Source organism: Macaca mulatta, chromosome 11, assembly GCF_049350105.2.
Source record: "Macaca mulatta isolate MMU2019108-1 chromosome 11, T2T-MMU8v2.0, whole genome shotgun sequence".
NCBI lineage: Eukaryota > Metazoa > Chordata > Mammalia > Primates > Cercopithecidae > Macaca > Macaca mulatta.
This window is the reverse complement of record NC_133416.1, coordinates 101,889,254-101,904,545: the sequence shown is the minus strand read 5'-3', so window position 1 is coordinate 101,904,545 and position 15,292 is coordinate 101,889,254. Positions and strand designations below refer to the sequence as shown.

General features: G+C 44.9%; 1 protein-coding gene across 10 annotated transcripts in view; it reads left to right on the top strand.

The window, feature by feature from the left end:
- The window catches only part of TMCC3 (transmembrane and coiled-coil domain family 3), a 306,045-nt gene extending 295,070 nt beyond the window's left edge, over positions 1 to 10,975 (top strand). For all 10 annotated transcript variants that reach the window (XM_077954772.1, XM_015152451.3, XM_077954776.1 and 7 more), the window contains 2 exons: positions 1,978 to 2,113; positions 8,767 to 10,975. In XM_077954772.1, coding sequence (XP_077810898.1) covers positions 1,978 to 2,113; positions 8,767 to 9,069 — 439 coding nt within the window. In that variant the 3' untranslated portion in view covers positions 9,070 to 10,975. The remainder of the gene's footprint in view (positions 1 to 1,977; positions 2,114 to 8,766) is intronic.
- Positions 10,976 to 15,292: the final 4,317 nt, after the last annotated feature.

Sequence of the window (15,292 nt, the reverse complement as noted above, 5' to 3'; positions counted from 1 at the left end):
TATTTTCAACAAATATGGATATGGATTGAAAGGCATTTAGCAATCAGTACATCCCTAATGTATTGATACATCCCTCTTCCGAAAATCTGAAATCCAGAATGTTCCAAAATCTGAAACTTTTGGCATGTCAATACAACGCCACAACTGGAAAATTCCACAAATAAAAACACAAACTTGAGGCACAAAATTATTTAAAATACGGTACACTTTTACCTTCAGGCTGTGTGTTCATGGTGCATAGGAAACAAATGAATAGTGTCTTTAGACGTGGGTCCCATTTTTGAGGTATCTGCTTATGTATATGCAAATATTCCAAAATCTGATAAAAATCAAAATCTGAAACACTTCTGGTCCCAAGCATTTCAGATAAGGGATACCCAACAATTCCATCCTTCATGATTCTAAGTTTTATAATTTGTGGCCTTTAGCTGACAATTTAGAGAAGGATTTATGTGTGGGTCCCTTAAATTATCAGATATAGGCAATGACTCACATGCATCTTAAGATTCTGATTCAGTAGACTTCCGTTATAGTGTCATTACACTAATTCAGAGTTCTGTGTTTGATTTCCCTCTATAACAACTATCAAGTAAAAAACACTTATGCATTACCCAACAAAGTTAATTTTATTTAGTACATCAATCTTGAAGTCCTTATGTAATGTTTTGTTGTTGTTGTTGAGGGGCAGAGGGGTTTGAGATGGAGTTTTCACTCTTTTTCCCAGGCTGGAGTGCAGTAGTGCAGTCTTGGCTCACTGCAACCTCTGCCTTCCGGTTTCAAGCAATTCTCCTGCCTGGGTCTCCCAAGTGGCTGGGATTACAGATGCCCGCCACCACACCCAGCTAATTTGTATATATTTAGTAGAGATGGGGTTTCACCATGTTGGCCAGACTGGTCACCAACTCCTGACCTCAGGCGATCCACTCACCTTGGCCTCACAAAGTGTTAGGATTACAGGCGTGAGCCACTGCACCCGGCTGAGGTTTCAAATATGAGAAAAATCATCTTCAGTGAAAGGGGCAGGGCACAGGAATGAGAATCTTTGTACTTCTGTTCCTTTAGATTTGGACCTTTTTTTTTTGAAACGGAGTCTTGCTCTGTCACCCAGGCTGGAGTGCAGTGGTGCGATCTTGGCTCACTGCAAGCTCCGCCTCCTGGGTTTACGCCATTCTCCTGCCTCAGCCTCCTGAGTAGCTGGGACTACAGTAGCCCACACCATGCCCGGCTAAGTTTTTTGTATTTTTAGTAGAGACGGGGTTTCACCATGTTAGCCAGGATGGTCTTGATCTCCTGACCTCGTGATCCGCCCACCTCGGCCTCCCAAAGTGCTGGGATTACAGGCTTGAGTCACCGCGTCCGGCCTAGATTTGGACATTTTGAAACACCGTGTGGTGAGCCATCTATAATTTGTAATAAGCTTAATTTTGTATTGTCACTTAGGTTCCAAGAGCTGAAATCCATAATCAGTGCGTGTTTGCGTGCTGGGAAATAGTAGAGTTGACTCCAGAGTAGAAGGTGATACTAAAAGCATGGTGCTTTCCCTGTGGGTTCTCTGGCCGTGAACCACAACAACAGTGTCAGAGCAGAAGAGGGAGAAGGCACCACAGACACTAGAGGTCGTGGCCCTCCATTAGCAGGATCCCACAGAGCCCTATCTCCTGCCTGACCCTGGCGAATGCATCAGCTGATGAGCTCTATCTTGAGGTCACTGCAGCTAGCTAAGGTGCTAGTCTGACCCGTGTGCACCGTCAGTGGCAAGGACGGAGAGTCAAGACCCCAGAGACTGGATCTTTCTGAGCTGGGACTCAGTGTTATGCAAAAGCTCATTTCCCACAGCTTAGCCTTACTCTTTTAGAAAAACAGCCCATCAGGGGATGAGAGCAAGCCAAAAGGTACTGGCACAGGAAAATGGAAAGGACATCGTCTCGCAGTGTGCTGTGAAATGTCACACTCGGAATCGGCTCCTCTCTTTTAAAGGTATGAGCGACTGGAGGACCAGCTGCATGACCTGACGGACCTGCATCAGCATGAGACGGCCAACCTGAAGCAGGAGCTGGCCAGCATTGAGGAGAAGGTGGCCTACCAGGCCTACGAGCGCTCACGGGACATCCAGGTACCCTTCTCTTTGTGATTAGACACAGGCCTGGGCTCTTCCCTGGCCTTAATTCATTTACCAATCTAAATGTTTATGCCGAAGTCCTAGAGGGTTTCTGGCACCTGGGACAAAATGTTTTCTCTGCACAAACATTTTGTCTGCACCACGTTAACCCCACTAGTTCATGTTGTAGACATTAGTAAGTAAAAACACAATATTCTTTTTTTTATTTTTCTTTTTCTTTTTTGAGGTGAGTCTCGCTCTGTTGCCCAGGCTGGAGTGCAGTGGGCGGTCTCGGCTCATTGCAACCTCTGCCTCCTGGGTTCAAGCGATTCTCCTGCCTCAGCCTCCTGAGTAGCTGGGACTATAGGCACACGCCACCATGCCTGGCTAATTTTTTTGTATTTTTAGTAGAGACGAGGTTTCACCATGTTGACCAGGCTGGTCTCAAACTCCTGACCGCAAGTGATCCACCCACCTCAGCCTCCCAAAGTGCTGGGATTACAGGTGTGAGCCACCGTGCCTGGCTAAGAGACCATATTCTTTACACTTTCTGTCTAAATCAATTAACAAGTATTTATTATCCACCCCAAGCCCATCACCACCAAAACTGTAAAATGTAAAAGTAGGAGACAAAGTCTGGCTTCAAGAAGCTCACTGCCTAGGTGGAGAGTGTGGGATAGCGCAGCTGCCAAAGAACTCAAGACAGCACACACATGGTCCAAGTTCCATGACACGGACTCTGTGAGCCACAGACATTTAGCCATATGGTGCCCAGCAAGCTGTGGACTGTGGGAGCAATCAGTCATTTAGTGGCAAAACATTTCCACGTTCAGTCCGACGTCTACCGTATCAGTTGTGTGGCCCTGAGTAAGACTTGAGCCTATTCAGTCATCTGTAAAATAATAGCATTCACATGGCCGGGTGCGGTGGCTCACACCTGTAATCACAGCACTTTGGGAAGCCAAGGCGGGTGGGTCACGAGGTCAGGAGATCGAGACCATCCTGGCTAACACGGTGAAACCCCATCTCTACTAAAAATACAAAAATTTAGCCGGGCGTGGTGGCACGCGCCTGTAGTCCTAGCTACTCGGGAGGCTGAGGCAGGAGAATCGCTTGAATCCAGGAGGCAGAGGTTGCAATGAGCTGAGATTGCACCACAGCACTCCAGCCTGGATGACAGAGCGAGAGTCTGTCTCAAAAAAATAAATAAATAAAATAATAATAATAACATTGGTATTTGTAAGAAATTAAAGCACTTCAGTGCATACTGTTTGCTCAATACTAGCAAGGCACTTCAAAGGTTTCTGTTTTTCCCATTTACTTCTCAGCAACCCTTTAAGGTAGTTTCTGTTATTATCCCCACTTCTCAGATATGGAGACCGAGGCACAGCGAGGTTAAGTGGCTTAAACAAGGTCTTGCAAATCATCCTTAAGGAAGGAATGTAATTGAATGTCCTGGAGAAGGCGGGACTGGAAGGTAGGGTAGGATCTGGGTGGATGGAAGGAAAGGATAATGGGATCAATATAAACAAAGTTGTGCTCCAGTATTACCTAATGTGATCCTAGCACGTAGTGAAACAACCCCAGGTTCCTTGATTGCCTTAAAAAAAAAATTGCCCAGGGCTGGTGGCTCACACCTATAATCCTGGCACTTTGGTAGGTTGAGGCAGGAGGATCACTTGAGGCCAGGAGTTCGAGACCAGCCTGGGCAACATAGTGAGACCCCCTCAATCTCTAAAAACAACTTTTTAAAATTAGCTGGGTGTGGCAGCGTGTACCTGTAGTCCCAGCTACTCAGGAGTCCAAGGTGGGAGGATGGCTTGAGTCCAGGAGTTCAAGGTTATAGTGATTGTGCCAAAGCACTCCAGCCTGGGGGGTGACAGAGTAAGGCCCTGTGTCTCTTAAAAAAGTACTCTTCAAGCAACGCCCAGCTTCGTTTTTATGGATTTTCTCTGTGGACAGTAGTCATTTTCTCCAGCTCTAGGAAGGCTGAAGGCTGTGAGTCCAAGCCCCACTTTACAAGGGAGAAAATTAAACATAAAGATAGCGCTTTCTCCCACAGTGTGTGAGCTGGAGTTTCAACTGGCCACATTTCATTCCACTCTGCTGAGGGCTGAGCCTGTGCTAATCCCAGATGCCTACTTGGACAATTCTGGGAACCAACACATTGGAGCTGATGGGAAATTCTGCCCCCAGAGACCACATCTCAAAAGACACTTGGGAGGTTTCTGGCTCTGTTCTAGATTAGGCGAGTTCCCTTCACCACTGGCTAATTCAAGAAACTTGAACCATTTAAATGTTAAATGTTGCCAAGTGGGCGGGGTGCAGTGGCTCATGCCTGTAATCGCAGCACTTTGGGAGGCTGAGGTAGAAGGATCATTTGAAGCCAGGAGTTCAAGACCATCCTGGCCAACATAATTAGAAAAAAAAATTTTTTTAATTATTATAGCTGGACAGGGTGGCGTGCCTATAACCTTAGCTACTTGAGAGGCTGAAGAGGGAGGAGTTTGTGGTTACAGTGAGCTATGATCGCACCACTGCTCTCCAGTCTGGGCGACAGAGCAAGGCCTTGTCTCCAAAGAATAAATAAAAATGTTGCCAAGTGAACAGTACAATTGCTTCACGAAGTCGTTCTATTTTAGAGCATGTTTCGAGTGTCACTGGGTGGTATATGAATGCATGGTTTTCTTATTTAGGGGACAGTTTGGGTTAATATTGTTCTTCTGTGTTTTAACAAACATATTTTAGTGGTGAAGGACAACAGATGAAGTGGGGAGGGACCACATAAAGGGAACTTAAAAATCCAGAGAGGTTCATTTTGACATTTTCTGGTTTCATCTCTCACTCAAAAGTGCAAAGAGGACATCTGTGTGAATGACTGGAGTGTCTTCCCTGTCATGACGGCTAGAATCCTAGCCCTCCTCACCTATGCTGTGTGACCCTGGATGAGTTAGTGCTCTGTGCCTCAGTTTCCTCCTCAATAAAATGGAAGTATTAATGAGCTCTACCTCAAAAGGTTGTCAAGAAGATTAAATGGGATAATCATGTAAGGTCTTGAAATCTTTGCCTGGCACATAGTAAACAGTCAAAAAAAAAAAATACTGGCCATTTCTTACATCTGGGAGTAGCCACATTCCTCAGGGCTTCTAGCAGTTGAGCCTTTTGACTCCATCTTTATTTCTTATTTGTTTTGTTCTTACAGACAGGGTTGCACAAAGGGAATGGGCTACCAGAGACAGAGAGGCTGTTGCCTGCAGGGATGCAAGGGTTTTGTCGTTTTAAACAACTGAGTGGTTTTTTTAAACCCTGAATTCCCTATTAAAAACGTTTCAATATAATCCCTTTTTCTGGTGATCATCCACAATAAGTTAATGACTGGACCCAAGGAAGTACCAAAAATTGTGGGGCTGAATACTCGGGCTGCTGTGACTGAAATTCCTTGCAATTCACTGCTTAATTTTCTTGGATTTTTCTTTTCGTTAAAAAAATTTGACAGCAGTTGTAAGACAGTCCTGAGATCGGTCTACTTGTACATGTAATTCATCTTATAATCAAAGATTCATGGATTTTCCTAAAAGGTTGGTCCTTTGTCTTGTTCCATCCCCTTTTCTGTGCTACGCCTAAAATGGAGGAAACCTTGGACCCAAGTGGTTGAAAAGAACGCGTGATTTCTGGTACATGCCTGTTACTGTTGAAAGCCAGCACTTTCTAGAATGTGAAGATCTGAAGAAGTTTTATCCTTTTCGTTGGTAGCCTAGTATAATAGAAGTTACTATAGTAACAGAGAACCTGTTCTTTGGCCCATAGAGTTATTCAGCAGAAGAAAAGCAAATCAATCTTGGAGCCATTATGCTTGTTTAAAACCTGAAAAGATGACTATATTTTAATTGAGCAAACACAGATTGGCACATGAGTTAGAACAGAGAGGGGCATATTGTACTACCTCTAGTTAGATCCTTTTCCCCCAGCAGGCTTGGAGGTTTCTCTCTCAAGCCTCACTTTTTTCTTTTCTTTTTTTTTTTTTTTAAAAAACCGTCTCTCTCTGTCGCCCAGGCTGGAGTGTAGTGGCACAATCTTGGCTCACTGCAACCTCTGCCTCCTGGGTTGAAGCGATTCTCCTGCCTCAACCTCCTGAGTGGCTGGGATTACAGGTGCGTGCCACCATGCCCAGCTAATTTTTATATTTTCTTAGTAAAGATGGGATTTCACCATATTGGCCAGGCTGGTCTTGAACTCCTGACCTCAAGTGATCCACCCACCTCGGCCTCCCAAAGCGCTGGGATTACAGGCGTGCCCCACTGTACCTGTCAAGCCTCCCATTTTCTTACTGGCACCTAGCTGTCTCCTTCATATTCAGCCAGTGTGTGGCACGCGCTGCATGCCTGGCTCTGGCTCTGTGCCGAAGAGGACAGCAAATGCGAGACGCACTAGTTCCTGTCCTCAGGCAGCATATGTCTCATGGTTGGGGAGGAGAGCTGAAGGGAGACTTGACCTCATCTCATGGATCAGGAAAGGCTTCCCCAAGGGTGGGGCAATCAAGGCAAGACCTAAAAAATGAGTGGGAGATCCACGGGTGAAGAAGGGACGGAGTGGGGGATGCACACATCTCAGGCAGAGTGTACTGAATGTGCGGAAGCCCTGAGGTGAGTCTATGCTCCTTTTCAGAACTTACAATAAAGCTGGGTGTGGTGGCTCGCACTTGTAATTCCAGTCATTCAGGAGGCTGAGGCAGGAGACCAGAGGGTGAGGTTGAAATGAGCTCTGACTGTGCCATTGCACCCTAGCCTGGGCAACAGAGTGAGACCCTGTCTCTTCAAAGAAAAAAAGAACTTGGAAAAGGCCAGAGCACTATGACAGGGCAAGGGGCTGGCATGAAGTCATTGAGGGAGGAGAGGGAGCTGAACCTGGGCCTTGCAAGGCCTCAGAAGGCCATATTAAAGATTGGAAAGGTTTTATGAAAAGGAGTGATATCAAATATGTATCCTTAAAAGACCACTTGGGCGGCTCTGTGGAAAATGGATTCGTGAGGGTGGGGAACGAAAGGATATATAGGGAAATTCGTGTAAGGTTATTGCAGGCAAGAGATCCCAGTGACTTAGATTGGGGTGCTGACCAGGTGGAGACAACCGGACCAGTTGAGCTAGAAACTGGATGTTGCCTCTGTGGCTGGGTGGCGGGTTGGATGAGAAGGGTGTCAGGATATGCACATTAGGCTTCTGGTATGAGGAACTGGATGGATCATGGTGCTCTGCTCTGAGAAGGACACTGGAAGGGAACAGGGTTGACTGCAGGTGTTGGGTAGCTGCAATACATGAAGTCACATTTGCACGTGTTGCATTTGAGGTGCTTTCAAGAAACTCTGATGGAGATGTCAAAGAGGCACGGAGATCTGTGAGTCAATCTCAGAAGAGAGAACTGGCCTAGAGATTAGGTCAGTTGTAGTCATCTTGTGTCTTAGTAATGGAAGACTTGGCATGGATGAGATCCAGGGAGATAGCCTCGGATGGTGTCCTAAGTAACACCTTGTTCAGAGAGCAGGCGAAAGCACAGTTGCCCCGCAGTCAGCCCCAGTCCCTGCCCCTCCCTTCTCTCGCCTTCCTCTGCCAATCTCTAACCGATGGACAAAATCTTTGAGCAGTGGAAATAAGGACTGGCCATTGGAGATCCCACACACTCCTTGGCTGAAGGTAGAGTAGTCACAGAGTGGAACCTCCCTCCTTCTCTGCTTTGTCCCTGATGGCACCAACAGGCACCAATATTTTATATAACTTTATTTCAAAAATAGGGAAAGTCAGGCTGAGCACGGTGGCTCACGCCTGTAATTCCAGCACTGTGGGAGGCCATGGCAGGCAGATCACTTGAGGTCAGGAGTTTGAGACCAGCCTGGCCAACATGGTAAAACGCTGTCTCTACTGAAAATACAAAAATTACGTGTGGGGACGTGCACCTGTAATCCCAGCTACTCAGGAGGCTGAGTCAGGAGAATAGCTTAAACCCAGAAGGCAGAGGTTGCAGTGAGCCGAGATCACGCCACTGCACTCCAGCCTGGGTAACAGAGTGAAACTCTGTCTCAAAAAAAAAAAAAAAAGATAAAGTAGGCTGGGCATGGTGGCTCACACCTATAATCCTAGCATTCTGGGAGGACGAGGCGGGCAGATCACGAGGTCAGGAGATCAAGACCATCCTTGCCAATATGGCGAAACCCTATCTCTACTAAAAATACAAAAATTAGCCAGACATGGCGGTGCGTGCCCGTAGTCCCAGCTACTCGGGAGGCTGAGGCAGGAGAGTCACCTGAACTCAGGAGGCAGAGGTTGCAGTGAGCTGAGATCGCGCCACTGCACTCCAGCCTGGCAACAGAGCAAGGTAACTACGTCTCAAAAAAAAAAAAAAAAAAAGTAAAGTCAAAAAACTTAGCCATACTTCCTCATTTGTGGCATTTTGTGGTTGTGTCCACATGCTCTTCTACTCGTGAGCAACAGGAGAAAGTGAGCCTGGGATTCTTGTTCCACATCTTTGTCTGTCACCCTCATCAGCAGTTTGGGGATTCGCAGCCGCCTGGGCATTGGGCTTTCGGAGCCGGGGCTTTTGTGTACAGCTGAGCGAGCACTCGCATGTTGCTCACGATCCCAACACCATTTGACCCTTGCTGTCCCTCTTGCCCACAGGAAGCCTTGGAGTCCTGCCAGACTCGCATTTCTAAGCTGGAGCTCCACCAGCAAGAGCAGCAAGCTCTGCAGACAGACACCGTGAATGCTAAAGTTCTCCTGGGGAAGTGCATCAATGTGATCCTGGCCTTCATGACTGTCATCTTAGTGTGTGTGTCCACCATCGCGAAGTTCGTCTCGCCCATGATGAAGAGCCGCTGCCACATTCTTGGCACCTTCTTTGCCGTGACTCTTCTTGCTATATTTTGTAAAAACTGGGACCATATCCTGTGTGCCATAGAAAGGATAATAATACCAAGATGAAGCCGCTGGTTCCTGCCTTCAAGTTCTTTCAAGTTTTTATTTTAAAGAAAACTCTGTGCATATTACCAAATTTTACAATGAATGATTGTGTGGACTCGTGTGCAAGAAAAACTAGGGCTGTGTGGTGTAAATAACTACAATTCTCTTAACTCGGTAGCAGTTGCCAACTCAGTCCTTGTACTTTGTTAACACGAATCTATTTCAGAGCTCTCCTACCTTGCTCACTGCCTTAATCAGACCGATTTCCTGCCCACCTGACTAGCCCAGCGTGGTAAACCTCTGTATATCGAGACCTTGGCGTAATTGGTGATCCAGAAGAAAGGTCTCTCTCCTAAGTCTCTGTCAGAATGGAGCTTCACAATTGCTAATGGTTGTTTTCTGTGAGTCCTATAAAAAGCAAGGATATGCACGATTCAGGGAATGAAGAACCACAGGCTTGGGCAGTGTTAAACACTGTGGCCTTTGGTCCCCATGTGATCCACCCTGCTTGTCTCCAGGCAACCATAGGTCCCGTCATGTACTCAGTGTCCACAGCGGTCAGTCGTTTGTGACCCTGTAAGATGGAAATCTTATCACACACCTGTTATCCAACAAGTCTACCTGAGGGGTTTTGTTACACTTTAAATGGTAAGACATAGGGATTTATGAATGGAGCTTTCCCCTTCTCATATGCAGGAAACAGACACCTGATTTTACCTGAACTGGCCAGCAAATGGCCAGCCTTCAGAGTGTGCAGGAATGTTTTCAGATCCCTCATCAGACTATGACTTTAACATTAATTTGGAATCCCGTGAGCACTACTCTGAAGGTTTGTGTTTTGGCAAATCTTTTTTTTGTTTTGTTTTGTTGTTTTGAAACAGTGTTCTGCTAAATATTGCCCAGGCTGGTCGCAAACTCCTTGCCTCAAGGGATCCTCCCACCTCAACCTCCTGAGCAGCTAGGACTGCAGGCACAAGCCACCATGCCTGGCTGTTTTTTTGGCAAATCTTGATTGTGATAAGCCCCCCTGGAGGATATGATTCACTTTATGTGATTCATTTTATTCACAGGTCTGTGAGGGACTGCAAAGCTTACTCAGGAAATGAAAACAAATGACGGTCATGTTGCAGTTTTTTCCTTGAAGGACGACGGAATCATAGCCTCTAAAGTTAAAGTGGACTGAGGTGTCAGAACACTGAAAGCATGAGGAAACGAGGACATGGGGTGTGACTGAGTGGCAGCTAGATTAGTGGGGGCAATTTACCTGGATGAAGATTGAGTGTCCTTTTCAAGATGTGAAAGGCTAGCAAGAATAAAATAAATAAGTCCAGTGTTTGAGCCAAGGTGGACCCCTGTCTCTTAACATCTCACTGAACGTAAGTCCTGAGGTACTAGGATGGCCACACTGCCTCTGCGCTGAAAGCATTCAAAAGTTCACATCCCTGTGTGGGGGATACCGTTCACCACCTTCAGCCTAGATGATACTTTCCTTTAAATCTGTGTCTCTGTGTATATAACAAAGAGGAAGATGTAAACAATGTTCATGGAAACTGCTGTTGAGCCCCTTGTCCCACCACTCCCGCCAGCTGCTGCAGGCAGGAAGGCATGTGAGTGCACATTTTCTCCCAGAAGATATCAGGTCTCTTGGATTCAAATTAAGTGCAATATTTTGCAAACAGCTCTTCTTAGGGAAATCTCCTGAAGGAAAAAAATGTGACAGAATGTGCCATAGTCTGAGAGAATGGAATAGTTGAGCATTTAGTACGAAGTCCAGTGTGTATGAGTTGGACTTATGCAGCTCAAGCTTGCTTTTTTTTTTTAAGTGTGCAATTCAGTGGTTTTAGTAAATTCACAAACTTGTTCAACCATCACCACTATCTAATTCCAGACTCATGCTTTTTTAAACAATAAATGTCATTTCATGAAATCTTTGGTGATAAAGTATTTTGGATTCAGGGAAGAGGGAATTACCAGTCCCACTCCGATCTCATGACTGTCTCTCCTTTCATTGTCAGACTCCCCCTGGTCTCCCACGTTGATGTGTATACACTGATCGTTCAAGTCCAGGGGACAGATAAGGAGACCAGGTGCAAGGCAGGGAGGCAGAGAGAATGTTGTGCTTCCTTCAGCTTTTGTATTTCCATGGCCAGCATTACCCTTTACCTGTGGGCATCAGACTGAGCGTGGGCTGAGAGCTGAGTGTAACTTACACTCCTAAATCAAGCTGGGGCCTGGATGGGCCCCTCTTGGTATCTGTGAATCTTTCCAAGCACCACTTTGGACACACCAGGTATTGAGTGCTGCTGTTAGTTTAGAGAATGAGAGATTTCTAACCCTTAGGTGAAGGGCTCTGGGATGGTCCAAGAAGATGTAGGCCTCATTCTCACACTAGCTCACACCATTCCAGTGCTCAGCCTAGCAAATGTGCTTTAATGCACACTTCTCAGACCTGCGATCCGTGTATCTTCTCCTCAGTGACAGAAGTAGAGAAGAGAATGAAAAGTAGCACACTCTGTCCCCTCTAGTCTGGAGCTGTTTTCAGAACCTGCTAGAAACTAGCTTTATTCTAACATACTGTAGGGTCTGAATCCTCCTACCTGGATCATGAATTCCTTTTAAAGAGTTCATATTTTCATTGACTTTCACTAAATGTCAAATAACCTTGTTTTCACTTCGATAGGCTCAACCTACCTGGCATATTTATTTCGCAGTCTTGTTGAAAGTTCATGAAACTTCGTACTTTTTAATAAGATGATACACTCGAAAGAAACCTAATCTCTGCAGTTGATTCTCTCTTAAGGAATAAACACTCCCACTGTTCTCTTTAATGCGTAAGGAGATTAAATGACATTTTAGAAATATTACAATTAAAAATAGTGATGTGTAGCTATAACATATGCTGAAATTGGATATTTATGTTTGTGTCAACTATAATCCTTTCTCCACACCTTTCATTTATGGTAAACATCTTGGGCCAAGCCCAAGATGAAAGTGCTTGTTGGGTGGGTAAGCACCGCCTGGTCGCTCAGCAAACATTCCTGAGTGTCGATGCTGGACATTGGATTCTAGCACTGCGTTTATCTGGTGACATACTGTCCTGTGGGTCTTGAGTTGGTTATTTCAAGTTCAAACTTTGAATATGATTAAACCGGAACACCCTCCCTCGCCCACCGCCAAAAAAAAAAAAAACCAAAAATGGAAACCCATAGTGAAACAGCAAAAAAGCACTTCGTTGCTGGGTTTGGACAATGAATGTGGGATTAGTCCCAAGTTTCTAGCTTGGAACAGTAGCCTCTTTGCCTGCGTGATCCTTGTCAGCTATTCACAGAAGGAAATCTGAAACTCCGTCTTTCATTTCAGCCGTGGAGGCTGTTATCCTTCTCTGTCAATTAGCATTCATGTGGTTTTCGCTCTTTCTAGCTCTGTCACTCTTGTTTTCAATTAAATATTGCCCCACTCTGTGTGTTTATTGCCTTGCCATTTCTCTAGCATATCAGGTTTAATTACGGGCTCAGTAATAATGAGGAACTAGCTTCTCTCAGGCAACTAATTACTTTTGTCTTTTTTGGTCGGATTGTGCCAAATTATTTTGCATTGAATGGGAACGTTTTTGCAGTGAATCCAGATATTGTTGTATTGGTTTGGAAAAACATTTAAATATATTTATTCATGTGAACATGTGTGATTAAACAACCTATTTTACATGTTTCTGTAATTCTGAGGAGTGGGCTGGGGGTAGGAAGAAATGGCATCACTTAAAATTCAGGGCTTATGTGAAGAGGTGTTTTAAAGTTAGCATATGCACAAAGGAATGAGTTGGTTTAAAAAGATAAATCACTGCAAAGAATGAAATTGGCTTATTCACATCAAAACTAGATAAGATGTTAAAAAAAAGATATGAAACAGAACCTATAGTTTCCTGAAATCAGTACAATTCTATTTATAAGAAGCTGGAAAGCAATGCACCTTGATTGTTTTAGGAATGATTTATGTGTTGCAATTTTAATTTATTTAAAGCATGTCTACTGTGTTTGTCCTAAGAGAAATATTTCAACAAAACGTGCTCTGTGTTTAAGATATGTTTAGGCAGTAGTTAGCAACTCTGAAAGTAGAAACTGGAAATGTTTATTGTGAGGCTTGTTGCAGAATTTCCATTTTGTGAGTTACTTCTTAGTTTCATGTCAGCCTAAAATTGTGAATTCCCTGTAGATTTTCGCCCCATTGTGGTGTCATCAATGAATTCAAAGCAGGTGCCATTATTTTTTTAAATAAACACTTGATGTTAGCTTTGGGTGTTAAATAAAGAGGTAGATTTCTTAAATTTTCACATTTGTTGGAGCCCATCTTAGTAGCAAATGTGTGTGTGTTACCAATTTTTTTTAGTAGATTTTATGTTTTAGAGCACTTTCAGGTTCACGGCAAAATTGAGCAGAAGGTACAGAGATTTCTCTTCTGAACCCTGACCCCAGACAGGCATAGCTTCCCCTCCACATTAGCGACATTTCCCACCAGAGTGGTGCATTTGTTACACTTAATAAACCTGCATTGACACACATCATTATCCACAGTTCATAGTTGAGGGTTCATGGTGGTGTCATTCTGTGGGTTTGGACAAATGTATGACTACATGTTTCCCCCGTTACAGTATCACACAGAATAGTTTCCCTAAAAATCCTCTGTGCTCCGTCTATTCATCCCTCTCTCCCCCTGTAGTCAATTTTTAAATGAATCTCAAGTCTTTGATATCGTAGGAAGTTGGCGATGTGTGGCCCCGTTGCTTGAGCCCTGGCAGAAGGAAGGGTGGTGTATTCACAGTCATGCTAAGATACTAGCAAACATGGCCTCGTGTTGAAAAAGGGGAAGTGATGGCGAGGACAAAGCAGAGCCTTCATGAGCTAGAATGAGACAAGAGCAATGCCAGTCGGGTGGGCACAGGGCAGAGCACAGGAGGGAGCAGACGCCTGACTCCAGCAGTCAGTTTAGTGGGCTGTCTCCAGTTTGTCTGGGGCTTTGGTGTCTACAATGCGCTTGATTTCACTGTGTGTGAACTCATACGAACCAGTCCAGTGGTACCGATACCAATGCTATTCCTACAATATTCCCTGTTTATCCTCAGGAGATGCCTGAAACCTCAGATAGAACTGAGCCCTGTATATACCATTTTTCTTATACATACATACTTATGATAAAGTTTAATTTATAAATGAGGCACAGTAAGAGATTAATGACTAATAATAAAATGGAGTGATTATGGCCATGTACTGTGCTAAAGTAAAATAAAGATTACTTGAGCAGAAGCAGTTGATCTTATAACCAAGACAGCTGCTAAGTGACTCACGGTCGGGAAGCATCTATGGGGGTGTCCAGTTTTTTGGCTTCCCTGGGCCGTATTGGAAGAAGAATTGTCTTGGGCCACACATAAAATACACTAACGCGATAGCTGATGAGCTAAGACAAAATCACAAAAAAACTCATAATGTGTTAAGAAAGTTTACAAATTTGCGTTGGGCCGCATTCAGAGCCATCCTGGGCTGCATGGGCTGTGGGTTGGACAAGCTTGGTCTACAGTATAAATACACTGGACAAAGGGAGGATTCAGGGCCCAGTTGGGACAGTACAGGACACCGCCAGATCAGAATGGCCCACAGTTTTAAACTTACCAATTGTTTACTTCTCCAATTTTTCTTTCTTTTTTTATTTTAACAGTTCTGTCACCCAGGCTGGAGTGCAGTGGTGCGATCTCGGCTCACCGCAACCTCTGCCTCCCGGGTTCAAGCGATTCCCCTGCCTCAGCCTCCCAAGTAGCTGGGATTACTGGCATGCACCACCCTGTCTGGCTAGTTTTTGTATTTTTAGGAGAGACAGGGTTTCACCATGTTGTCAAGGCTGCTCTGCAACTCCTGACCTCAGGTGATCCACTCACCTCAGCCTCCCAAAGTGCTAGGATTACAGGCATGAGCCACTGTACCTGGCCTGTTTCTGGAATTTTTCATTTGCTATATTTGGATCTTGGTGGGCTACAGGTAACTGAAACCACAGAAGCAGCACCGTGGCTGAGAGGGGACTGCTGTATCAGCGGGTAGAATGGAAGCTCAGACACACGAGCCTTTCCTGAGGTCTTGGCTGTTGAAGAATTCACGACTCTGTTTTCCTCATCCTGCCTTTTTAGCCCTCTGCTTCCAGTCACTTCACGTCCTGACCAGTTTTCTACTTTGGTCACTCACCCTGTACAGACAGACAAACT